We start from the raw sequence: 26,788 nt of genomic DNA on the forward strand, positions 1-26,788 counted from the left end.
GGGAAATATGCGGAGCTTTCGAAATCGGGAAGTAGGGCGCTGAATTTTGTGTCGGTTAACTTTCGGTTCATCTCCCAGATAAGAAAGTTCAATATCTGACGAAGCCATAATTTGTTAAGGCCGGGTTAAAAAGATAAAAAGGGGATGGAGCGTGTTAGATTGTATGTTAGCATGAATACTGCTGTTGGTTCTTTGCGCATGCGTGGCGTAGTTCTAGGGAATAGCTTCTTTTAATAAACTTCAATTGTTAGTCCAGCCTTTGTCCTGTGCGTCTCTCTTCTTGTGCTCGCGTCGTAACGCGCTGGAACCCTTCACTGTCATCATGTGCCAACTGGCCCAGAAAAGCACAGTGCTAACCTGAGTATTCCATTTAATTTTAACGAGACAGCGTTAAAGAGTCCGTGTCGCAGAAATTTCGGGGTCGGCGTCCGCGGCGTAGTCCGAGAGCGAAAAATCACGATGGGTGCAAATAATAGAAATTAGGGGTTTCAGCCGGAATCGAACCCAGGCATTCTGCGTAGAAGTCAGGTGTTCTACCACAGAGCCACGTCAGTGCCTGAAACTGCTTCGAGAGAAAAAAACCCCACACAGGCGTCACGTAGGGCGGAGTCGCGTTAACAGATGTATTATTGTGTGGCAGAAGCGTAAAGTCTCACCAGGCCTCACACCATGTGAATTACGCAACAATTGGGTGGTTTAAAGGCCCACCCATTAGAAAGCGCTCAGCCACAATTACTCAGCACCATCATTATCAGCCATAGTTTCCACAAAGTGTGCAGCTGTGTATAGATGGGACACGTATAGTGGGTACTTCGCTACTTCGCAAAATAATGAATTATGGCGTAATGGACGCTTCGCAACTGTACCTGCAGTAGGCAGGCATTCTAGGAGGGTTTAAAACGGCCAATGTTACGCGCACAGACCTTCCTACGATCACAGCACGATTGAGGTGTCCACTGAGAAGCGAAGCATGGCAAGCGAATAAGAAGGCAATGCGAACGGAGCCTGATAACGCTTTCGCGTTCCACTGTTGAAGGCGAAGCTTAAGCGTCCTCCAAGTTTTCATCTTTTGTTCTTAAAGGTCTCTCAGGAAGGCGTCACGGTTGCCTGATTACTCTCATACCTGCAGAGCTCGGTCGGTGGTTGCTGAGTTTTTTTCTTTTCGATCACGTATCAAATAAAGTTTTTCCATACCATACTGAATGATGGCGTGGGTGGCATTTAATAACGCTCGTGTACGTTTTATGATAACACGTCGACGAAACCAAGGAAGTAAAAATTCACCGAATAACAAGACGCAGAACACAAAGAAAAAGACAGGCGAAAATTGTGAGTTACGCTGTTTTCTTTCGCCTATCTTCCTTGGTGTTTCGCGTCTTTTTATTCCATGAAACGTGCACCAACTAGCCCAACAACAAGCTTTACTGAAGTAAAAAATCTTAGCGAGGAGGCATCCTTGCGATATTATCCAAACAGATTGTTAGGAAAAATAAAGCTATACACAGGGAGACGAAATCCTCCGTAATTGGTAGTCCTCGTGTTACACATATATGTTGCCAACTCAATGATAGTATTGCCACGAAGCTCATTCACCTTTATCTTCCTCTTTAGTTCTGAAACTCGCTCCTCTGTGCGCGTAGGGCATAAGTATGCACGTGATTTGCATGTTCTTGCTTGAATTTCAGCTCTAGACCGAACTTCTAGTCAAGACCTCTGAGAACAAAGCCTGGAAGCGAAGCTGCGCACCCCCGGGACATCGAAGGGACGTCGGTGGAGCCACAAGCGCCATTGGTACCAAAGAAGATTGCCTTCGTTGCATTACACGCACCCAAGTCATCAGACGTTGCTGTGCGCACTGATTTGTGCTTGCGTCTCCCGTTGCCCATTTGACCCACTTCCGCTCGAACTCGGGAGCAAAGACTCGAACCACCAGCTGTTATATACGAGTCTGTGGGTCCTGAATAACGTGGCGAGATCATGAGCGAAGGAGAGCAGGGGTGTCCTCGTCGCTGTTGCTAAAAAAAAAGAGAAGAAAAAGCGCTGACGTTCTTGTTGCCGTCGGCGCCGTAAACATACTTCAAATATGATAACAACGCTGCTTCATTGCGAAACGAAAGGCGTGTGACAATTAATTTACATTGAACATGTAGAGTTATAGACCACAACGCATAGTCCAAATTATTGAAATATGTTTATTTACGCAGTAAAATGTTGACCGGTGGAGCGTTGATCGTGTTATCTCTTAACAAAAGTACGTCGATGTACAAATTTCGTGGATTTTTTTTTTCGATAGCTTTAATTAGTGATACAGTTTGTATATAAGTGAATGGAACAAGCCTGTTTCTAACCACAAGTGCCTCTGAACAAGCGATGACGGGTCGTATATAATGTATATCAGTCGCACATTTCGTGAAATGACGCGTTCGCGAAAATGTGAAATACTGATGTGTCGGGAAAGGGTTTCCTGGGATAATTTTCCGCAGATGACATGACATGTCTTCTGGATCGAAATACACTTGTTGCGTGTTGTGACGGCTATGTGCTTACACGATGTTAAACCACACAGTCCGGTCCCTCTTCTGTGGGCCACCTATGTTATGGGCCATCCAGTCTACGAACACCGCATGAATATATTGTTGAGCGCCAGTCGATATTCGAAAGCCCTTTACAACAGAGCTGTATATGGCACACCTCCTTGATTTCTTCGTGTTGCTGTCCGTGAGCGAAAACCTCTAGCGCCCTCTAAGGAGCAGCAGAAGAACTAACTTCAATGCATTAGTTCTTCCACCGCTCTCTGAAGGGCACGTGGATGGATGGATGAATAAACTTTATTTCGGTCCCTCGGAACGCGCCCTAGCACGTTGCGGGCCGCTCCCACGTCGGAACAGAAAGACCAAGTCTCTCTGCTGCGTCGCGGGCCCGTTGGACTGCCCATAGTTGTGCTTCGAGTCAGGAGCTTGTAATAGCTTCTTCCCATTTTGACGGCGTGATGACTTCGCCGCCGTGTAACGCGGGGCACCGCCAGAGCATATGTTCGAGATTAGCGATAGATAGATAGCGAAGGGCACGTGGCGTTTTATCAATTTGAAGTCACAGGAACGGGAAAAGTACCGCGACCGTCCTGCCCGCCGCCATATTTGGTCCAGCGCGGCCGAAGCTTCGGCGGCGCGGTGTTGATTTCCCGCGGAGTAACGCATGTTTTACGCATTGCGTGCGCTTTTGCAGCCCCGAATGAAGCATACCGTTGTTCTCTAACTAATAAGGAAAAAAATAGCGGCAGTTGTCACTTGCCTACATGCGCACGCGTACTAACGCGATAAAGAAATGCGAACTGCGTGGCATTTACGCGCTCGCCTGTCGGCATTTATTAAATGCGAATCATTTCTTAGCGAACTTCTGCGAGTTTGAACGTAGTATCTATCTATCAGCCCACGACTATGTGCTCTCCTGGCCGTTTAGTTAATAGGATGTATACCAAATTTGGTATGACATAACATGACTGTATGACGAATATAAACTACAGGTGGTAACATGAAAATAATGACGTGTACGGCATGATTTACATGGCACGTTCATGGTGCTCTCGCGGCCGCTTCGCTAGCGTGATACACACCAAAATTGATATGGCGTGACAAGAGTGTATGACGAACATAAGTTACTGATCATAACGTGTAAATCATGGCAGGCATACCCTGTAAAACATAATTTGCATGACATGGACTCAGGGCGCTGGCGGTCGTTTAGTGAAATGCATATGCCAAAATTGATATGACGAGATATTTCTGTATGATGAACGTTAGTGACAGGTGGTAACATGAAAATCATGATTTGTATGTCATGTACAGCATCACTTACTTGCCACGTTCATGGTGCGCTCGCGGCCGGTTCGGTAACTTGATGTATACACCAAAATTGGTATAGCGCGAGGTGGCTGTGTGACGAACTTGAATGATAGGTGGTGACGTGAAAACCATGACATGCATTACATGTACGGCATGGTTTACATTACACTGTCTTTGTGCACTTCCGGCCGTTTTGTTAACTGGATGTATACCAAATTTGGTATGGCATGACGTGCGTGCGTGACGAACATAAATTACAGGTCATGCGTTGTATATACCAGATTCTACATGCATGCATGCATGACAAACATGCGATATATAGTGAACTAGATGTCATGACATGAATGATTTCATCTGCCTCAAAGACGAACAAGGCGATATATGCAGCTCTTTGCTGGCTGCTTCGCATTAAATTGATTCCCACAATGCGTGGAATCTGCTGGATTGACACAAAAGGCACAATTATACAGTCACGTCACGCGCTACCAATATTGGTGCATATCAAGCCAGCGAACCGGCCGCAGGTGCACCATAAGCATGGCATATAAATCATGGCTTACATGACATGCGTGTCATTATTTTCATGTTACCACCTGGTATTTATGTTCGTCATTCAGTCACGTCACGCAATACCAGTCTGTAGCAGTCAGTTTTCATGGTACACTGATCGTTATATGTGAGCCCAAAGGCGTCATTTATGCCAAACATAATCAAGAGCTGCCCGGCAATGTTATTGTGCATGAACCTTCTGCAGCAGCCACGCGAAACAAGCTGCACTAGTGCAGCGGAGACGCCAACATTCCCCGAAACAGCATTTGCGAATTGTCAATGAAACGCTTGCCTCACAAAGGCGGGTGTAAGTCGTGGAAACAAATTTTTTGCGCCGTATTCTGTGCAGCCACACAACCCGTCGCTTGGCATCCTTTTTCCCGCTGGGAATAGCAAAGAGGGCTTTCCCGCTTCCCGCCGGTTGCTGCTCCCGAAAGCGCAGCCGGCGCAGCACCCATGCCTTCTTTTGATGCCTCGACAGGCTTGCGATGTAGTGTCAAAACGGCACGGGATGTAGTAAAGTTCCTGCACGCTTTTCTGAGGCTATCAAAACAATCGCCCTTCAGGTAGGTAGGTAAACAACTTTATTGATTCGTGAAAGAATCATGTGAGGGGGGTGTGTGGGGAGAAGCGGAAGCAGGACGACGATGAGCCCTCGGGCCGCTCTAGGTGGCCGGACACTTCTGTGCTTCGGTGACCCCTCTGGCCCAGCCCACTGTCCGGAGCTGTAACTCCGGTTGCGAGCTGCGCAGAGCAGCCTCCCATCGCTCCTGGTGTTCTGACCCTTGCCAGGGGGGCTTGGGTTTGTTTGGGCAATTCACAAAGACGTGATTGAAGTCGGCTCTGGTGCTCGGACACAAGTTGCAATGAGGAGAAGTTTCGCCATGCGTAATCGCCCTTCAAAGCGCAATGCGTCGGCGGCCGGGAGACGCTAGCGAAGCGACCGAGCTGGACCATTTATGTGGCGAAGCCGCCGAAAGGGCGTGGCGGCGAAGAGAAAAAGAACGCGGTACTTTTCCCGTTCCAGTGACTTTATATCAATTTAATGCTTCAAGTGTGTACTTGAAACATTAAACTGATAAAACCTCTGGTGTCCTCTAGGGAGTGGTGGAAGAACTAATGCATTAAAGCGATAAAAATCAGTGAGTGCGTGTTTCGCCACGTCAGTTGATTAGTGGCCACGTCAGGATTAGAGGTGGCACTGTCGTACGTAGCAAGTGTGGGATCCCACTGCAAGAACGCGCGAGATGCAGCGAGCTTATGATGAACGGCAACGAGAGCAGAGACGGGAGTTCGCCCGTCAGCACCGCTGGTCACCCACCATCACCGGATGAAATGGTCTCGTATTTTTAGAGTTGGCCCTGTTCGCGATTCGCCTTGTAGCCAACTTGGAATTCCTCATGTAACTGCATATAATTTTTCCGCGCGCGCGACGCTTTACCAAGTGCACAAACTCATTACGCGCTAGCCCGCTAGAAAAAAATAAAGGAATAGTTTGCGCGCATGAGTGGCAGCCAAGGCTCGGCGAAACAGCAGGATACAATTGCTTTGAGGTGGTGTGTAGTGGTTGCCATTGTTTTGAGGTGAGCTTGTCAGGTATGCGGGGAGTTGCGTGACCTCCAACCGAATGCAATGACGGGGCAAGTGAGCAGCCTCCAGGTGACTGCACTATATACAACCGCTCCGACTTACGACAAAAGAAGCTTTGTCTACGCGCATGTACTACATTTCACGCATCGCATCGCGCAACGGAATTCGTTACGCGTAACTTGGCGTCGTGCCCTGTTGCGATTTCAACACGTAAGTGCGCAGTGGAGGTTGGGGAGCTGGGTTATTAAAAGAGTCGCTACGCAAGATAAAACGAAAAACTAAGAAATACACTGAAGTGTTTTTTTTTTTAACCCAGTAGCCGATTTGGGGACAATTCGTGTACAGTAAATTGCGGGAAAGGGTCGAGCACACAGCGCCGTGGAACGGAAGCTGAGTTATTCGTGGGACCAATTGGTCGTGGGCCGCGGAAAATTCGCGACAACCGCTCAAATCAGGCCATCGTGCACTTAAGCCCGTCGGACCCGATATACAATTTTAAAAAAAAGAAGAAACAACGTCATACGTTTAGAAGGCGACATCGACTGTCAAAGGTAAATCGGCAAATTGTATATTATCTCTGTTACTGCGCAGTATACTCACATCAGAGACTTACACCAGAAGCATGCGAAGTAAATTAGTTATTCGAGCTAACGCACAAAAAGGAGTACCAGTCGAGGGATCTTAGCTCTAGTTCGAAATTTTCAAGAGCATGAAACTACAAAAAAAAATATTCGCGACTTATACGAATTATACTTGGAAACTGAATGCCTATGTTGAAAACCTTGGACACCTTTGGATTCCAAGCTACCCGTCTTAAGCGGCGAGAGAACTTGCAGTCTCGTCGATATCTTGCTGCGGTACCTCAGTCAGGTGTGTACGTTATGCAACTATAGCCGCTTGTTCACTGTCTACAGAAATATATCGCAATTTGGAAACGAAGCGTTAGTTGCACGCTCAGGTTACGCGAATGTGGTGAGAACAGGTCGCGTTTTAATATTGCTTGGAGCAACGAAGCGACTGTCGTCAGGGTGAACTGACGACAGTAGAAATGAGAGAGTTTTAGTGCTGGGTTCCCGCGGGCTTGGGGGCGCGCGGGCCCTTGCGCTCTTTTGTATTCTCGGTGGATGCGGCTGGGCGTACAAAGGAACGCGTGCGTACGCAGGTGGCTTGGGGTCCCCAGTGCTAAAACTCTCTATTGACGTGACGCTTCAAGGAAAAACGAGGGCAGTAGCAACGTCGATATTATTACTTCGCGCACTATTTGTGCAAAGACTCCCTGGACATGAGCTTGTATTCTCTTGAATTTTAATGTTTTCTGTTTACTGAGCTGGTTTATTAAAAGTAAACGAGCAACTGACGAATAAATGGACGCTGGTGTGCAAATACAGGACATCCCATGACGGGCTATGTGAACTCGTTAGCTCGCGGATCCAGATGCTTCATTGATCATCGGGGCAGGTGAGCTGAAACGGCACAAGCAAGCGTAGCAGTGTAGATTCGAGTTTACGTACAGGGCTCTCACATTAGTTTAACACCTTGAACATAGCAAAGCACAAGCTACTGCTCGAAGTACAGTTTGCCGACACGGCGCTCTTAGGTCAAATATGTGTTTACACGTCTGCGGTTCTTTGGCAGGATTATTAGGCGCTTATTTTATAGCTATTACTGACCGACCATAGTAATAGGACTGCTATGGCGCTGATATACCAACTGTGCGAAGTTCTCGTCATGCCAGAATTGAGATACACAGAAAGTGTTGCTTGAAAGAGGCGCCCAAATTTTGCGTGCAACTTGCGTGCAGTGCGTGCAACTCTAACTGCGAAAACATGTTTCCTGCAAAGCACGGCAATCAATGGCCTGCCAATACGTGCGCTTTTAATTAGCCACATTTTCCCTAATGATAGCTCGAACGGATGAAATGGTAACAACTTTTGAGGCGAAAGCCTTGCATGTCTCATGGGAACGTGACCTTGAACGTGAGCGAAATGAAGCAAGTCGAAGTGGTCTCAAGATGCGCGTTCACTTCGTCTTTGCGGCCTTCGCGTGACTACACACAAGAAAAGAATGAGAAAAAAAAAGGGGCGCCGTTTGTGTGATATCAAATAGACACATCAAATGGCTTTCGCCTTCGAGTCGTCTTAAACCAATGCACGAGAGACCCTGCGAGTTTTCTCCTATGTCTTCCAATAATAAAACACGCTTTACGAACGTAGAGCATTAGGTTCACTGAGAAGTACAAAGATTACGCATATCTATACTGTACGCAGTAAATGGGGCACTAAAAACTAACTTATTGGCTTCAATTGCTAAAAATGTTCCACAACTTACACCTATGCTTTCACTATTACGTGATGTTACAACAACAAAATTGCAGTGCTTTCATTTGTTAATCACAGCTTTACGACTGAACGCATATAGCCTGAACATCTGTGAATCTTAGCACCATGGAATGCATTGTCGGTATTGGCAAACGCACCAAGGTTGTACAGGCCGCACCAAGTATAACCTATAAGCATTGCAAGTGTTTTGTTCATAAAATGTAAGCTCGGTATTGATTCACAATTACCATTAGGAAACTTGCGTTGTACGCCTTTTAGATGCGAAGTATCTTAAGGTCGAGCTCAATCCGGCGGTGGTGGTGGTGGTGGTGAGCGGCGTGACCACCCTCACTGCGCATGCGCATACCCTCTCCACATACCTCCTCTCCACTCCCCCTCACCATTCCCCTTCCCCTCTACCCCTCTCCCCTTTCTCCTCTCCACTCACCCTCTCCCCAACCCCTCTCCACTTTCCCTCTCCCCTCCCCCTCTCCACTTTCCCTCTCCACTTCCCCTCTCCCCTCCCCAGTTTCCTCTCCCGACTCGCTTTCCCCCTTTCATGCTCGCCCTCTCCCATCCCCCTGCCGTTCCCCGCTCGCCCTGTGAGAATTAACGGCCAGGCTAGATGGAAGACACGACGCGCGTAGCGTCCCTCTTCGCGTTCCACGACACGAGGTCGGTAGCATGCCCAACGAACGCCAACGGAACGCGATCGTGCAAGTGCTCCGGCTTCGCATCGCCTCATGGTCCCCTTTAGCGGGAGATGGTGTAATTTAATGACTGTCACTGGATTCCTGTTTTGTCGTGTAGTGCTGATGTGCTCTTGTACCTGCATGTCCAACCTGTACGCCCACCTGCTATGGTCTCGGAAAGAGATGGGCAGTATTGCAAATAAATAAATAAATAAATAAATAAATAAATAAATAAATAAATAAATAAATAAATAAATAAAATGTACACCAAATTCGTATATCTGGGGTTTACGTGTGGTAATGAGATACAATCACTGAAAGCAAGTGCTTAGCATTATCGCTTGCGTTTCGAATGGGCACATCGTCGTGGCTAAGTAAACATATTTTCGTTTTTTTTAAGCTTCAGCAGCAGCCACAAAGCATTATGTTGGAGTCAGCGATGTAACTTATGCAGGACATTTCACTCTTGTTTTTTTTTTTTTTTTTGTACTCGCATGCTTCAGTACAGAACCTAAAGCACTCAACAACACCACCACCAATCAGAACACTTGCTGATTTAGACTAGAATCGAAAAGCTACACTAGGCATTTTGCAACGATGCACGTTTTCACTGTCCCGTAAAGTCAAAACATGATCTCACCATTGTACTTGTTATTTTCGTTAGCGAAAGATCATTTCGGATTGTTTAATAAACGATTGGTTTGCTGTAAGTTTTTCTTTAAATTTTTGTCACTGCCGGCCTACGCCTGTAGCATCATGTCATTGCCAGAAGAGAGAGAGAGAGAGAAACAAAAATGCACGTTTCTTCCACCGGGCTGCTCTTCAAGGACAGTTTATAAAGGAATAAAGTGGCTTTCTATCTTTTAACGGTAAGAAAACGTTTCTGCGAAGGACCCACATAGCACTGGCTGGATGGCGCCCGCTCTGAACCAGTGCTGAAATGTATATCGTACTCTTTAGTTTATGAAGAAGTCTTTTCTGCACAACAAGCTTAGTGTTTTCTAAGCAACAAGCACTTGGCGGCTTGCACTACAGAATGTACGGTACATCAGCCGGTATATATGCGCGGCAGGGGCGTAGCCAGAAATTTTTTTCGGGGGGCGGGGGGGTTCAACCATACTTTATGTATGTTTGTGCGTGCGTTTGTATGTGTGCGTGTACACATACAAACGCAAGCAAAATTGAAAATTTTCGGGGGGGGGGAAGGGTTGAACCCCCCCCCCCCCCCGGCTACGCCCCTGATGCGCGGATGGACCTGATGACTGACTAAATATAGTAAGGGTGCGTGCATGTGCGTGCGTGCGTGCGTGTGAGTATGTATGTACGTGTGTCTGTGAGAAAGAGGGAATGAAAAGGAGAGCGAGACAGCCTTATTAGGCTTATTAAAACGGCTTCGTAGCAAATTAACTCGCAGTAGGACGCCTAAAGCTTCTAATGAATGTTGCGATTTCAAAAAAAAAAAAAAAATAATCGTAGCGGGCGAAAAGTGATCTCGCTTTCCAAGAGCTTCTAAATGGCTTATATTATACTTGGTACTTGCTAATGAAAGGTTTTTCAGCTTATTTCCGACGTACGAAAGCTTTCGAATCCATGTCAACCATTACTGCTGTTTTATGGCCGCATGTACCACACGAGCAAGCTTCCGTTTAAATCTCGATTTCTTTGGAGGATCGAAGTTCGCGTAAAATCGAAAATTTTTCTCCGCGCGGACGCAGAACACAATATTTATCGCACCACACCTCGTACTACGGACGTTTCTTCTTTAAATTGTCACATGTTTGTACGTTGTTTTGTATCTTTTCATTGATTGTTTTCACCTGATTGTCCCTGTAATCATGTTCTGATCAACGTGAAATAAAAATGAAGAGTTGCACTGATGACAGCATGTTAGAAATGGGTGTGGTTGTAAACTAACCTATTCCGTCATCCCCCCAAAAACGCAATTTTGGTGCGTGAAAAAGCAGCAGTTTTTCGCTCGTGCTTTATGTAACTTCAATATCGATGAGCGTTTCGTAGCATTCACCCATTTGTACAAACATCAATTGTGCTTGATTTGTGATCACGTTGCTTGAAAGGTGGAGCGTTCGTAACACGTACGTGTTCACGAAGCAGAGATCGAATTTTTATGCGCCTGAGATGTCAGTGGTGACCAACATTTGTACCTCCAAATAATTGAGAGAAAAAAAAAAGGATGATGGCTCCACAGGGACCGCATTTTTTCAAGCTTTTAAGAAGTCAGTACTATCGATTTTTTTAAGACTGGCTAGACAATATAGGCTATAAGCCCGTCAGGTCTATTAGCCTATATTGTGCCGAGCCTGTAAACCAATGGGTTAGGAAAGGTTATAGCCAGGACCATATATACCGTCTTAGAAGTCCGTACTGCGACTATATCATTACCGGCGCCGAGTCACGCATTATGTGTTCTCAATATGATTCCTTCAGTTCCTGAACTTCAAAGAAAGCTCCCCCCCACCCCCTTCAGAAGGAAGTACAATCCGAGACAAAAGTAGACATAGCTCTGTGCGGAATTGCTGCTCTTTTGGAGTTAAAACCGGGTAGTCCTATTGCGCGTTTGTGTGCGCGACGGTTTCGCCCCACAGCATGACCATCATTACTCGGTGAAAGAGCGCTACTTGCAGACCACGGCATACCGAAGCTTTACTACGCGCATTTATTGTAAGCATCCCCGTGCACCATACGCTGAACTGTTCCGTTGTTAAATGTCCGCACTTGGACAGCAGAAGCATGCAAATAGTGCAGGCGATAGCTCGCCGAGTTTAGAGACCAGTACCACGTAGGGGCGCACGATATAGATTTTGCCGTCACATCAATTTTATCTCCTTTTCTTTTGTCAAACAAAGTTACAGACATAACGCAGTGTTGCTTTCTAACGTGATAGCGTTAAAGAGCTCGTTGCGCAGAAATTCCGGTGTCGGCGTCGTTGGTTGTGAGCGAAAAATCACCGTTGTCCATGAACGAAAAATCGAGAAAGATGCAAATGAAATAAATAATGAAAATTTTCGGTTCACGTGAGAATCGAACCTAGACCCTCTGCATGGCAAGCAGGTGTTCTACCACAGAGCCACGCCATTGCTTGAAAATGCTTTCGAAAAAAAAAAAACACTATATGAATGTCATGTAGTGGGATGTCATGCCCTTAACGCATGTATTATAGCGTGGAAGAACCGTAGAATCGCGCCAGGCGTCAGAACATGTGAATTGCGCAACGAGCGGGTGTTTTAATGGCCCACCCATTACAAAGCGCTCAGACATATTTAATCATCAGCAGCAAAAGCATCAACAAAGTGAGCAGCAGCGTAGGTTCACGTGTTGCCTGGACGCGCAGTGGGCCCTTCGCTGATTCGCAAAAGGAAAGATTATGGTGTAGTGGGCACTTCGCAACTATACTTGCAGTAGGCATTCTAGGATAGTTTGAAAGGGCCAATGTTACGCGCAGAGACGTTCGTTTTCTTGTGGCATGGTTGAGGCATCCACCGAGTGAGAAGGCGACGCGCACGGGGCCCGATTACGCTATCGCGTTCAACTCTTCAAGCGAAGCTCAAACGTCCTCCAAGTGTTCCTTCTTTTCTTTTCTTTCTTTTCTTTCTTTCTTTTTTTTTTTTGCGCGTAAAGACAAGTTTAACAAGGCGCTGCGTATCAACACTTCGTGGCAGGAAAACGACTATGAGGTGTGCCCGGAAAGTAATGACGCAGGGGCGTAGCCACGTTAGGGCACACCTGGGCCCGTGCCCCCCCCCCCCGAAATTTTTTTTTGCCATAGCATAAAGAGCAGAAAATGACACTCGACCACATCTGCCTGCTCGTCCCCACTACAGATCAAGGAGGTGCCCCCCCCCCCCCCCCCCGAAAAAAATTTCTGCCTATGCCCCTGTAATGACGGTATATTATAAAGCGTGAAAGCCCATTTATGTTAAGACGCCAACCGAAACACATCAATATATTCCAAATATACGCTTCCTGGGCGTCGGTACACCGCTGCAAGCGTTTCTGCCAATATTATACTACACACCTCTGATGGACAGCAAATGGAGCATTCTTTGGAAGATATCTATATCATTGAGGACGCGGAGTACCTTATCTCTCTCAAGGGACTGGATATTTCCATGTTGATAAAGGGTATACAATTTGCCCAGTTATTCAAAATGTTCAGTTGCGCAATACGTGCTACATTTTATTACGCACCCTGAAAGAGACAACAGAGGGGGGGGGGGAGTGCTTCGTTTAGCAAAACTCGAGGACGCGGGTACGACTCCCGGCCACAGCCGAATTCTGTAATCAACGACGACCCACCGTCGACGGTGGCCGCATATCGATGGGGGAGAATTGTAAAAACACCCGGAGTCCTCCGCTACGTCGTGCGATTCATATCGTGGTTTTGGCGAGATATCATTATTATGCTCCGTCGCGCGGACAGCTCTCAGTACTGTTAAGCGAGCCTGCAGCTTCTAGCGCGCAAACGGAGCCATGCTGAATTTTGGCACCTCTTATGTGGAATAGAAGCGCATTTACGCATAAAAATTCGATCTCTCTTCATCATAACGTTGTTGTATTTGTTGTCCTTGTGAACGCCTTCACTGCTCCATTACTCCAGGATTTTGTAATTTGTACCGACTGAATAAAGTCGAATAGTGAGACGTATAAACCGATTGTGTCAGTGTTGTTGTTTTTTTACTCGTAATTCACGTTAAGAAAGAAAGAACGTCCAGAAGGTGCCGTTGGAGAAGATAAACGCTGTTGCCTTGGAGCAACATTGTCTACATGGACAGGAGATCCCGAAGCACTGAGAGCGTAGAATAGTGTCTCAGGGCCACTGGCGAAACCGCAGGTGACCACTCCAGTTTTGTTACACTTGTTCAAGCTACGTTCAAGGGAAAGAGAGAAAGGACCGTGTCCTCTACCTTGTCCCACAGACAGTCAGGCTTAATTTTCACACACATCAGGGTGTGGCGTCAAGGAACAAGGTAAGGCACCCGATCATGCTCAAGAAATCCAAGGATGCCACACTGTCGCCAAACGTCTCCAATCAGCATCCTGGAGAGGGCCAACACGTATAATAGTATTTCTATTCATTTCAGCAGAATCACGCTGGCAGAATGATTTTTTAGGCCCTATGCTTTGTGCTGTAAACCGGTATTTTTTGCGGATTTTCCGCTTCGTAATAGTATTCAGTATTCAATGACACAGAGAGGGGGCAAATGCACAGAATGCAGGCAGATTTACCAGAACTTAGCCAGATTGTTAACCCTGCACTGGGGAAGGATAAAAGGGAGGAAAAGGTTTTAAAAAATAATAATAATGTCTTCTGTTCATGTCGCCGGCGTATAGTGACAGTTCTGTGCTCTACACCACAAGGTGTGGGAGCGGCCTAGTTGGTGTTCCATATTTAAAAGGTTCAGCGCCGAAACGTACACAGCAGACAAAGACAGCTCTTGTCCTTGTCGCTTCTTTGTCTGCTGCGTACGTCTTGCGCTGAACCTTTTAAATCTACACCACAGCTGGTCACCGAGTCCGGTAGCCTTCAAACATTTCAGCAGAGCTTATGTGGGACATTTTGTAGCTGTGGCGTACGAGATCACGTGGTCCTAAGATACATGTTATTGTCTTTCCATTCATCTGACCTAAAGTTGTGCGGAGATCGAGTCTTTCATTTTCAAAGGACGGACAGTAACAGAGGAAGTGTTCTAATAGTCCAGTCAACGACGCACAATTCAGTATCCGTGAGAAACTAGAGGTGTTAGAAGAGTGAAATCCGAGTATCAAATAAACACAAAAGCACAACCTCTCGATATCGAATGGAATCACAAAGTTACGAAAAATAAGAAGGTTGCGTACATGATCTACCTTTGGTAAAGAGTAAAGACTTTAAAAATGAAAGGCGCATCGGAAGCGAATTGAACCAAACGCACACTATTTTCACTAACATATACATACTCGGGCAATTTTTTTTTTATTATTGCGATAGCAATTATATGGACACTCTTGGCGGATTTTCGCCGTCGCCCTCATGTACCGGATATGTATATGTATGTATTATAGGGGTTACTTTGTAACGAACAGATCCGCGCGTGCGAAACTGCCCCGTCTTTGGATCACACAGCGCACTAGAGGAGTGTAGTTACTCGCTACTAGGTGCTACGCAGCAGCCCTAACAGTCAGAGCTGTGACCCCCTATACCGCGGTTCGCGTAAGTTGCGACCGTGGCGGGTTTCAGGCCAGTGGTAACAGAGACGAGTTCTTTGCCTGACACAGTTTATTGTGCCAAAAGCGCCACCAACGCAACAAAATACAAGGTAAGAACGAAGCGGCGGAGAAGTTCCGCACGACAACGTCAAAACAACAACAAAATGGGAAGCACACGAAATTGAGAGCGATAAGGTTCAACTCACGGGAGCGGCACGTGCCCTCTCCCATGCAACCCCCCTCGCCACTGCGCGTACAAACGTAGCGCGAAGCCGAGGTGCCGCCGCGTTGAAGACAATGGGTTGCGTGTGCAACCCCACATCCTCCCCTCCTTAATTGAACCCTTTAGCCAAAAAGAGGATCGCCATCACCTGGGGCGGCTCCACCAGGAACACGGCGAAGTCCGTGTCGATGAGGGAGCCGTACGGAGACGCAGATCACCGTTATCGCTGAAGGGGCAGTCACCTGGCGAGCCGGAAAAAGGTGCCGGTGATAATGCAGGGCAGCTTGACAGTTGAAGACAGTTGTCAGGACAGCCATCAGGGCGGTCGTCGGGACAGTCGGGAACAGTTGTCAGGAACTTGACAGTTGTAAGGAACACAGGCAGCTCGGTCGGAGTCAGCTCGACTTGCTTCTGGCGTCGCTCGCTCGCTCGGATTTTGCGGCCCATAGTGTTGAAAGGGGCACACGGCTGGATGGATTTCAGCGCCAGACTGCAGACCACCTTGATTTGCGTTGGTCGCATCGCCAGGAGAGCGTCATGTCGACGCAGGAGAGTTGGCTTGGGCGCTCATCAGTCGTTGCCCTCTGGTGGGGGTAGAATCGTTCGCCTCCTTTTCTCGTTTTTCCTAGTCATCGCTGCTCCTCCCGCTCTTTGTTCTCTTTCTTTCGCTTCTTTTCTTCTAAAGGCCCGAACACACGTACGCGTTGCAGCGCGTCAACGCGTGACTTTTTGACGCGGCGTCGCGCCTTTTGACGCGGCGTCGCGCCCTCTCCCTATGGGGAGAGAGGGCGCGCCCTCCCTCTCCACAGGGAGAGGGCGCGACGCCGCGTCAAAAAGTCACGCGTTGACGCGCTGCAACGCGTAAAAGTCCCCCGACGCCTGCGGCTGGCCGGCTGCAACCCCCGTTCTGCGCAGCGGGATACCACGCTCGTAGCGCGGGTGCACTCCGTAGTTCGGTCGCCGGGTCTGCAGCTCTTCGCCGGGCTGTGCAGTGGTTCCGCGAATTCTTCTGCACCAAGGCCATTCAGGACCGCAAGCTGTTTTGCTGTTTTTCTTTCGTCTTGACTCTGGATGCTGCTGTAGGCTTTGGTAGAACACTGTAGCTTTGGTATCGCCGCTCCCTGGGAATGCGTGCGTTGAAAGTACCGGCCTTTGGGGCAACTGCCGGCGAAAACGGTCGTTTTGGCTTGGCTGTTGTTGAAGTGCTGCCGATGGGTGATCTGCGACTCGAACAATAAGTTAGCCCCTCTCTTACTCTTCGAAAAAGCAAGCGCGTGCTCGCTCTCGAAGGCTGCATGCTAGATATCAGAGGAGCGTCCCATCCGATATCACGCACAATAAAGCCCCTACGAACCGGACAGAGTTAGTTCTGCCGAGATCGCAAGTTGTAACGTCGCACTGAGCTCGTACGTCGAGCCGTGCCTTCGGATGCCACTGCCTGCGGGCGCGGGGAAGTGTTTCCCTCGGGCCACTCGTTCCCTCTGTCATAGTAGGGTTTGAGATCACAGACATGCACCGGTGCGCCGATCGGTCTTAGCGTTAAGTCCGTCAGCTTGTACACGAGAGAAGAGACAGTCTCTCCTACCCGGTACGGTCCTATCCACTTCGGTGCCAGAGAAGCTGAGAATTTCTTACTGGCATCGCTTAGGACATGATTCCGCTTCAACACCAGGTCGCCCACTTTGTACTGAACGTCCCGATGAGAGCGGTCATACTGCGCTTTCTGCTCCCCACGAGCAGTGCTCAGGTTCCGTCGTGCTTTGCCCAAAGCCTCCGTCACCATCGCGCGCAGCCCAGCTGCATAATCGGCGCGTGCCGACGAAGCAGCCAGTTCCGTGCTGCGTTCCTGTAGAGTATGTTCTACTGGATTCAGCAGCTCTCTCCCAAAATTGAGAGTGGCGGGGGTAAAGCCAGTCGAGCGGTTCACGGTCGTCCTCAGAGCAAATCCGATTTCAGGGACGCAATTGTCCCAATCCTTGTGCGTCCCCGCAAAAGCAACAAGCATGTGCTTGATGTTGCGGTTTACACGTTCGGTTGGATTTGCCTGGGCGTGGTACGTGGTTGTTCTCTTGTGCTTAATGCCCAGGGCTGCACAAGAGTCCACGAAAATTTTGGCGGTGACATAGGACGCATTGTCCGTAATTAACCGCTTTGGATAGCCGAATCTCGTGAACACTTCGATGAGCTTTTCCATGATAATGCGTGCCGTCAGCCTTCGTAGGGGGAACAGTTCCACCCACTTAGTGAAGTGATCTGTGACGACGAGAAGGAATTGGTTTCCTCTCGGTGTTCTTGGGTAAGGTCCCATGACGTCACAAGCCACTATTTGCCATGGTGTTTGGCTTTGGATCGGCTGCATGAGCCCGGGTGGGCGTCCACCGCGCGGCTTCACGCGTTGGCACACATTGCATGATCGGGCGTAGCGTGTTACATCCCGTTTCATGCCTGGCCAGGTAGCAAAGCGGCACAACTTAAAGGGGCCCTGCAACACCTCTTTTAGTTATATTGGAATAGTCTCATTATTGACGTATGACTCTTCACGAGTCATATGCCGCAAAAAGTTTTCGAATCCGTGAAGTCTAAGTGGTGTTACCAAATTACAGAGATCACGTTCCGTAGCTTTCTCTCTCAACTCAACGCAGCGAGCACGCGGAAAGCTGCGCGCGGCGTGAAGGGCGGAGGTGCGAGGAGGCGACGCCAGCGCCGGCGGCATTTCTTCATTTTTTTCTCTCTGGTGTCTCGGCGCAACCACGTGGTCTGTGGCGCCACTTCCGGTCGGCTCGCGCGGTCGTCGTCGAGCGGCGGAGCCCATGGCACCGTGTATCGCGCGTGCTTGAAAACTGCGAGTCGGTTTGGTAATGTTGGGTGTGCACCTCGAACTGCCGTAGTGTTTTTATCGCTCTGCCAACCATGGACGCAAACTTGCGTGCGCGTTTGGAACGAATGACAGCTGAGATGGGTTTCGACCCACACCCCGATACACCGCCTCGTCGCACTGCTCGCGCTTGAATCGTATTCAACACGGCAAAGCTGCGTGCACCCTTCTCCCAGTGGCGGCACTTCGATGCTGTTTGCTCTTCGAATGCGGGCGCACAGCGAGTGCGGGCTGACAACAAAGAACTAAAGACTAGAAGAAAGGATCGTGGGGCATCGGGCCGGCGCGGACCCATCCCCCGGCTGTCTGCAGCTACCGTGAAAATGCGAGTCTGCTTGGTTGCTGTGTCGCGGTTTCTCGGGAACCTGAGACTACGGGGAGGATACGCCGAGGTACGGCTCGATGACATACTGAACAGACAGCGAACGGGACTCTCGCCATACAGCGAACACAGGTATCCTAAGCTAGCCGGCGGCAGCATTGTTATCGGAGAAATGCTGCACCGCCGCCTCGGTCGGTCGTGAGAACGTGCCGACGATGCAGTTTCCAGCTGACGAGGCAACACTCGAACGGCTGGCACTCTCAACGGCAACCGGCGATGGTCAAAAGCACAGAAATATTCACGATTTCGGCACTGCACATGGTGAAGAAAACGCAACCACGCAACTACGAGCAGACGAGCTGTCGGTGAGACCGGAAGTGCTAATATTAATGTTTGTTCGGTGTTTTAACGGCATAACACAATATAAACATACATATTATCTACTTATTGAACTCAAAATTAACAACTAAGGTAATAATGAGGGTGTTATCGTGATTATAACATCAGCCAATGGTGGAACTGGCGACAATCGCGTCATATATTGCGGACTAATACATCATTTGTCGAGAGAAGAAGGAGCGATTTTCAGCTGACTTTGAGAATTTATTGTAAATTCCAGGCCGCTCGCTTCGCTATAATATTTGGCTCGCGTGTTCTCGGGAGCCTCGACTACCTATTGGCAGTGCTTTTTGACCCTGCTCAAAAAGTGTTGCAGGGCCCCTTTAAGGTAAGTCTTAGGGCCACTTGCATGCCCAGCGATGCACGTATCGTGAAAGTAGCGTAACAGTGCTCCTCTCAACGTGCGTGGGATCACCGCTTTGAAGGACTCATGTGTATCCTTCTCCGCAGGAATGTATCTCAGCAAAGTGCCGTCAGAGTCTAGCAGGTAGGAATCCAACGCGCTCACAGCATTACCAGCTGTTTCAGAGCGCCGCGCATTAACAGCAATACCAGCTGCGTCAACATGCGCCGCGGCCGCGCCGCCGGGCTCCCGGAGCCCCTCAAACACCTTTTTGCAAAATGGATCCTCCCGCTGAGCCTCTAATAGCTCCTTCCTGCTGAACACGTTCCCCACTGAACTGACGCAGTCCAAGTGGTTAACGCTCTCCTCATTTGAAGGTGGGTTGTCCGCCCTTCCGTGAGGACTCTCGCCGTCGAGCAGTGTTGCAGTCACTCTGCTCTTAGGCTGAGTTTCAAAGGTGTCAGGATGGGTATTAATGTTACCCCTCGTGACAACATCGAGCGTCGCAACAGTTACGTCGCTCTCGGGCACGAATTCGGGCGAGGTGAGTTGAGTAGTAATGTTACTCTTCTCACAGTCAACGGGCGCGCGCGAAAGTGCGTCCGCCACAACGTTGCTCTTTCCTTTCCTGTAGCGAACGGTAAAGTCGTATCGCTGCAGGAAAAGTGCCCATCGTGCAAGTCTGCCGCTCGGCTTCCCTAGGCGTCTAAGCCAAGTTAGTGCCATGTGATCAGTCTCGATAACAAATTGAACTCCATCAATATAGTAATCGAACTTTTTCAGGGCAAAAATGATTGCCAAACATTCCTTTTCCGTCACTGAATAGTTTTTCTCTGCGGGAGTCAAGGAGCGGCTAGCAAAAGCTACCGGCCGCAAGCCACCTTCGTGCTGTTGGAGCAAAACCGCTCCTATGCCGAGGTCGCTGGCGTCCGTTTGGATCACAAAATCTTTGCTGAGATCCGCTAGCCTTAATTCAGTGGTTTCCGCGAGCGCTTTAACGAGGTTGCGCAGTGCCTCCTCTTGCTCGGGACCCCATCTCCACCGCTCACCTTTCCTCAACAGAAGTGTCAAGGGGGCTTGCAGTGCAGCGCAATCTGGGATAAACTGACGATAAAAGTTCACCAGCCCCAGAAAGCGTCTCAGTCCGCCTATGTCTGTCGGTGATGGGTAGTTCAATAATGCCTGAACCTTGTCATCACACGGCAGAAGGCGACCGTTATCCAACGTGAAACCCAGTAGCGTTACTCGGGTCTCGGCAATCTGAGTCTTGGCCGGGTTTAGCGTTATTCCCGCCGACCTCAGACGCTCCAGCACGTCCCTGAGATGGCGTAAGTGCTCATCAAAGGTCCGTGAGTATACCACGACATCCAGGGGCGTAGCCAGAAATTTTTTTCGGGGGGGGGGGGGGGGGTTCAACCATACTTTATGTATGTTCGTGCGTGCGTTTATATGTGTGCGTGCCATATACGCAAGCAAAACTGAAAAATTTCGGGGGGGGGGGTTGAACCCCCCCCCCCCCCCTTGGCTACGCCCCTGACGACATCGTCCAGGTAAGCAAGAGCGTAGTGCCACCTTGCATCACCTAAGACGCGGTCCATCAGGCGCTGGCAAGTCGCAGGCGCACCGACAAGACCGAATGGCATTCGGGTAAACTGGAAAAGGCCCCTGTGACAAGTGAAGGCAGTCTTCTCTCGGTCACGGGGATCTACCTCCACCTGAAAGTATCCTCTGCTAGCATCGAGCGTAGTGAAGTACTTCGCTCCGCCAACATTAGACACGATCGAGGGAATGCTAGGAAGCGGATATGCATCCTTGCGTGTTACCTCGTTCAGGCGACGGTAGTCAACACAAAGGCGGGTCGTCCCATCCTTTTTAGGTACCAGTACCACGGGAAAACCACACGGGCTTTCTGACCTTTCGACAACGCCTGTATCGAGCAGTTCGTCAAGAGCGCTGTCTAATGCTTTCCTCTTAGCCAAACTCACCGGCCGAGGATTGCATTTCCAAGGAGAAGCATCACCTGTCTCAATTTTGTGCCTAACTAGCGCAGTGCAGCCAGGCTGTTCTGTGAATATGGCGTCATATTCATTCAGAAGCGATGAGAGGCGAGCTTTCTCTTCCACCGTCAAACTGCTTGAGCTATTGAGCAGCGGGTGGTCCCTTTCGCCCCGCTCTGCAGTGCACAGTGCTTCCGCAGTGGGGGATGGGGGACGCGCGCGAGGGGAGCCGTTCCCTCCGGCGCGTTCTTTCTCCGCGGGTCGGTTTGTCGACCCCGCAGAAACATGTACGAGTGACTTTTTCGGGCAATTGTTGGGACGGTCTGCGCGCGAAGCATCATCGAACGTAATTGTCTCTGACGCTTTTTGAAAGGAAACGAAAGCTTTCAGGGTGCCACATGCTCGCTCCCTATATCCTCCGTTGCAGACGTCAATAACAATGCCCGTCTTGGCGAGGAAGTCTCTACCAAGAATGATAAAGGCCCGAACACACGTACGCGTTGACGCGCTGCAACGCGTACGTGTGTTCGGGCCTTAAGGGGTATTCGTAGTAGAACAGCGCCGGCGAAAACAACAGACCAGACGAGGAGAAGGACACGTAACACAAGGCGCACTAACAACTGAAAGTTTATTCGGTATCTGCAGAGAATAAATACTGCCTTCACATGAATAAACAGAAGAAAGAAGGTTACAAAAGCTATGACACTGTATCACGTGGTCACTCCTACTGTGCGTGCAAAACGGTTCCTGAAAGAAATCTGACATCCTTCTCTGAAAGCAAAACAGAAGGCATGCTGACACAAGATTCCCCGAGCTTTTTAATCTCTAGGGCTTCAACAACCTCCCTTGTCAACCTGTCAGCTGACTTGTACATGACGCCAGTGCTTTCAAATCGAGGTGCGCAACCGCAGTCTCTGCAATGGATACCTAGATGCCCCGATACCACTTTCGTTGTGTTGTACTTGTGCTCTTTTAATCTATCATTTAGGCATCTTCCTGTTTGGCCTATGTATGACGCACCGCAAGACAATGGGATTGTGTAAACCACATTATCGGTGCACTGTACAAACCTGTCGCGATGCTTCTTAGTGCACACAGGTGTCTTACTTTCTGCGTTAACCGCCCGACACATTTTAACACGAAAGTGTTTTATGCCGGGGTCCACCAAGTACATCCGTCACGGATATGACGTTGATAAAATGGACGCCAACGGATGAGAAAGAAAAAAACCAAGAAAAAGATACCCCGCTGGGAATCGAACCCACGACGTTGCGGCCGCGACGGCAAGCGCCCGACGCTCTACCGACTAAGCCAACTCGGGAGATGCTAGGCACGGCGCGAACGCGCCTTATATCTTTCACACATTCTCTTTCGCGGCGGGCGGAGCGGGGCGGTGCCGCCGTCTGTGAGAGGTGGAAAGAAGTAATGCTTCACGATCGACACTTACTAGTGCTTACTCCGAGATTGCACGTGATATCGGAGGTCATGGTTAAAGCGTCTCGATACCAGAGAATGAAGGAAAGAAGATGACTCTTAAGGGCTCGTTTTTCTTTGTTAGACACAGTATTAATGAGACCTAACAGACAATAACGCCAAGGAAAGTATAGGGGAGTGTTACCTGTAGTATTTAGAATATAAATGTGAAGAAAGTAAAGTGGACGAAAAGATAACCTGCCGCCGGCAGGGACCGAACCTGCGACCTTCGAATAACGCGTCCGATGCTCTACCACTGAGCTACGGCGGCGGTCATCCTCCCGTCCACTTTATGGGGTATATATGTGCATTTAAACCTTGGAGTGTTAGTCAGCGCCAATCGCAGCCATGGCGGCGAGTGTGGAACACTCTTTTTCTGCCTTTCTGGCGTCACGTAACACGTGATCTTTTTACGAGCTGGCAGCTGACCAATAATCCCTCGCATACTACCTGAAGGCATCGAGTCTGCCAGAACGAGACCCTTGCTATGAATGAAGGAAAGAAGATGACTCTTAAGGGCTCGTTTTTCTTTGTTAGACACAGTATTAATGAGACCTAACAGACAATAACGCCAAGGAAAGTATAGGGGAGTGTTACCTGTAGTATTTAGAATATAAATGTGAAGAAAGTAAAGTGGACGAAAAGATTCGGTCCCTGCCGGCGGCAGGTTATCTTTTCGTCCACTTTACTTTCTTCACATTTATATTCTAAATACTACAGGTAACACTCCCCTATACTTTCCTTGGCGTTATTGTCTGTTAGGTCTCATTAATACTGTGTCTAACAAAGAAAAACGAGCCCTTAAGAGTCATCTTCTTTCCTTCATTCATAGCAAGGGTCTCGTTCTGGCAGACTCGATGCCTTCAGGTAGTATGCGAGGGATTATTGGTCAGCTGCCAGCTCGTAAAAAGATCACGTGTTACGTGACGCCAGAAAGGCAGAAAAAGAGTGTTCCACACTCGCCGCCATGGCTGCGATTGGCGCTGACTAACACTCCAAGGTTTAAATGCACATATATACCCCATAAAGTGGACGGGAGGATGACCGCCGCCGTAGCTCAGTGGTAGAGCATCGGACGCGTTATTCGAAGGTCGCAGGTTCGGTCCCTGCCGGCGGCAGGTTATCTTTTCGTCCACTTTACTTTCTTCACATTTATATTCTAAATACTACAGGTAACACTCCCCTATACTTTCCTTGGCGTTATTGTCTGTTAGGTCTCATCGATACCAGAGAGGTAGACTGGCCGCGCTGGCGTCGCCGAGGCAGCCTTGACGCAGTTACGTTCTTTGCCTTTGGATTCGTGTTAGCGTGCGTCGGCTCATCGGAGTAGTGCAGCTTCCACGTACACGAACGGGATTTCTCTGCCGCCGACTGCTTCAAATGCGAGAGCACCGACTAACAAAACTGCTGCAATATGCGTTGCAGAAAGGACGCGATTTCGACGGGCGAATGTAGTGCCTTGGTGGAGCGAGAGCAGCGCCTGCGAGACAGAGGCCAGCGGGACGCACGCGTTTGCGGCTCAGGCTACGAACCTCTACCTCCCGCGTTGCTGAAGTGCAGTGTGTGTTATGTATGCATGAGCACAGGCGTCGGCTACCCATTACTAGAAAGCGCACACCGTGCCGTTTCTCTCCTTAATTGACGACGCTTTGAAGAAGTGCATACCGGGTACCAGTGTTGATTATGAGCTTGTTGATATCATCCTTACGCGCGATTCACGATTCGCTGTGTCCAAATATATGTTCACACCGTCAGCTACCTCAACGGTTTTATCATGATCATGGGCGTTAGTCGTCGCGATAGAGACATGCTCTCAACATGGGTGCATCCACGTCAAACGGTGCTATAGCTGCCAAACACGAATAGACATTGTACAAGCTCTCATATATCATAAGCACTACTTCTGTGAAGACACGTTTCACTTTCGTGTTATACCGATTCCTATGACGGAGGGATCAGCCATGTTTTTTTGCCAGCTTGTCGGGTGCGGTAAACACCACCTTTACTCCCGCCCTTTCCGCCACTTTCTTCAAGTTGTGCGAAACGGAATGTACGTAAGGAATAGCGGAGACATTCTTTGTACCGCATAATTGTGCTGCTGCACGGTTTGCGTTAGCGCCTTGGTTCTTCACTTTTAGCATCTTTTCTGCAACGCTAGACAGAATTGCTCGCGGGTACCCCGCGTCTGTTAGACGACGAACCTGGTCGTCGAAACTACTTCGCAGCCGGTGAATGCATGATTTCTTTAGGGCATTGTCAACTGATGAATAAACGATGCTACGCTTGACTAGCTTAGAATGCGAAGAATGAAACAACAAAACAGGTTTTTTAGCTCTTGGCTGGAAAGCCCAGCAGACGTGACGAGGTGAAAAATGAAGCCCTAAATCGAGGAAACGTAAAAAACTATCAACCGGAAGCTCGTGAGTCAAAACTAAAGGTGCCAAGCACTGACGAAAAAGTGCAAGTATATCAGAAGATTGCTTTTGCAAGTCTTCCTCGTCACAATCTAGAACAATTAAAAAGTCGTCCACGAATCTAAAAACACGTAACACATGAGTGGGTGTCAGGCGCTGCTGCAACAGTCTGTCTAATTTCGCTAAAAAGATGTCACTTAGTATCGGAGCTATGCATGAACCTATGCACACACCATCTTTTTGTAAACAGCTGGCAAAAGCTGGCAAAAATGTGTCGGGCGGTTAACGCAGAAAGTAAGACACCTGTGTGCACTAAGAAGCATCGCGACAGGTTTGTACAGTGCACCGATAATGTGGTTTACACAATCCCATTGTCTTGCGGTGCGTCATACATAGGCCAAACAGGAAGATGCCTAAATGATAGATTAAAAGAGCACAAGTACAACACAACGAAAGTGGTATCGGGGCATCTAGGTATCCATTGCAGAGACTGCGGTTGCGCACCTCGATTTGAAAGCACTGGCGTCATGTACAAGTCAGCTGACAGGTTGACAAGGGAGGTTGTTGAAGCCCTAGAGATTAAAAAGCTCGGGGAATCTTGTGTCAGCATGCCTTCTGTTTTGCTTTCAGAGAAGGATGTCAGATTTCTTTCAGGAACCGTTTTGCACGCACAGTAGGAGTGACCACGTGATACAGTGTCATAGCTTTTGTAACCTTCTTTCCTCTGTTTATTCATGTGAAGGCAGTATTTATTCTCTGCAGGTACCGAATAAACTTTCAGTTGTTAGTGCGCCTTGTGTTACGTGTCCTTCTCCTCGTCTGGTCTGTTGTTTTCGCCGGCGCTGTTCTACTACGATTATGAACCAACTAGCCCAAAAGTACAAGGGGTATTCAGACGGGGGGAATGCTCAGGGGAGACGGGGGGATTGCGTATCACGTGACCGCGACGTCACGGATTAGCGAGCGGGCGTGACCCCCCCGCGCCTCCTCGGAGGAGACGGGGACGTTTCCCCGAAAGGACGAACGATCCCCCTGCGGAGGGGGATGTGGCGGAATTTCGGGCTCTTGTTTGGCCACATTGTTGCACTTGTTCCTGCAGAGAGCAGCAGTGGGTGTCCAGTCTGCAGCTGGATGGTCGTCTGCAGCTCGTCGTCAGCAGCTCGTCAAACGGGTGGTGCAAGCCACCAGAGTAGTCTAGTAACACTGGTCTCCCCCTCCGTTTGCCTCGTCCGTGTCTAGTGACTCTAGTCCGTGTGAGTGGGGGCCATTTGTGGAGACTTCTCCTCGCGAGCTGATGTCACTAGGCTCCGCCTTTACCCCCCGAGCATTTCTCCCCCGGTAAGCTAGGCGTTGCCGCCTGACCCGTTTCTCCCACCGCACCACAAGCCGAGCGGCAGCGCTTGCTTGCGCCGAGCCGCTGGCGAGCCGGAAAGCGCCCCGAGCGGCAACGAAGTGAAGCGGACGGATTGGCGGGAAGAAACACAGATCGGCGCGGCCATCACTGCCATTACGGCGATTGCATAGCATGTACTAATAAACAGTTATCT

General features: G+C 49.1%; 1 protein-coding gene across 2 annotated transcripts in view; it reads left to right on the top strand.

The window, feature by feature from the left end:
- Positions 1-13,656, top strand: part of LOC119395423 (stomatin) — a 99,207-nt gene extending 85,551 nt beyond the window's left edge. The window contains exon 9 of one of the 2 annotated variants that reach the window (XM_049415748.1): positions 1,686-13,656. In XM_049415748.1, coding sequence (XP_049271705.1) covers positions 1,686-1,717 — 32 coding nt within the window. In that variant the 3' untranslated portion in view covers positions 1,718-13,656. The remainder of the gene's footprint in view (positions 1-1,685) is intronic. The other variant, XM_037662500.2, reaches the window with a different exon arrangement.
- The last annotated feature ends 13,132 nt before the right edge of the window (positions 13,657-26,788 follow it).

Source organism: Rhipicephalus sanguineus, chromosome 1 (genome assembly GCF_013339695.2).
Source record: "Rhipicephalus sanguineus isolate Rsan-2018 chromosome 1, BIME_Rsan_1.4, whole genome shotgun sequence".
NCBI lineage: Eukaryota > Metazoa > Arthropoda > Arachnida > Ixodida > Ixodidae > Rhipicephalus > Rhipicephalus sanguineus.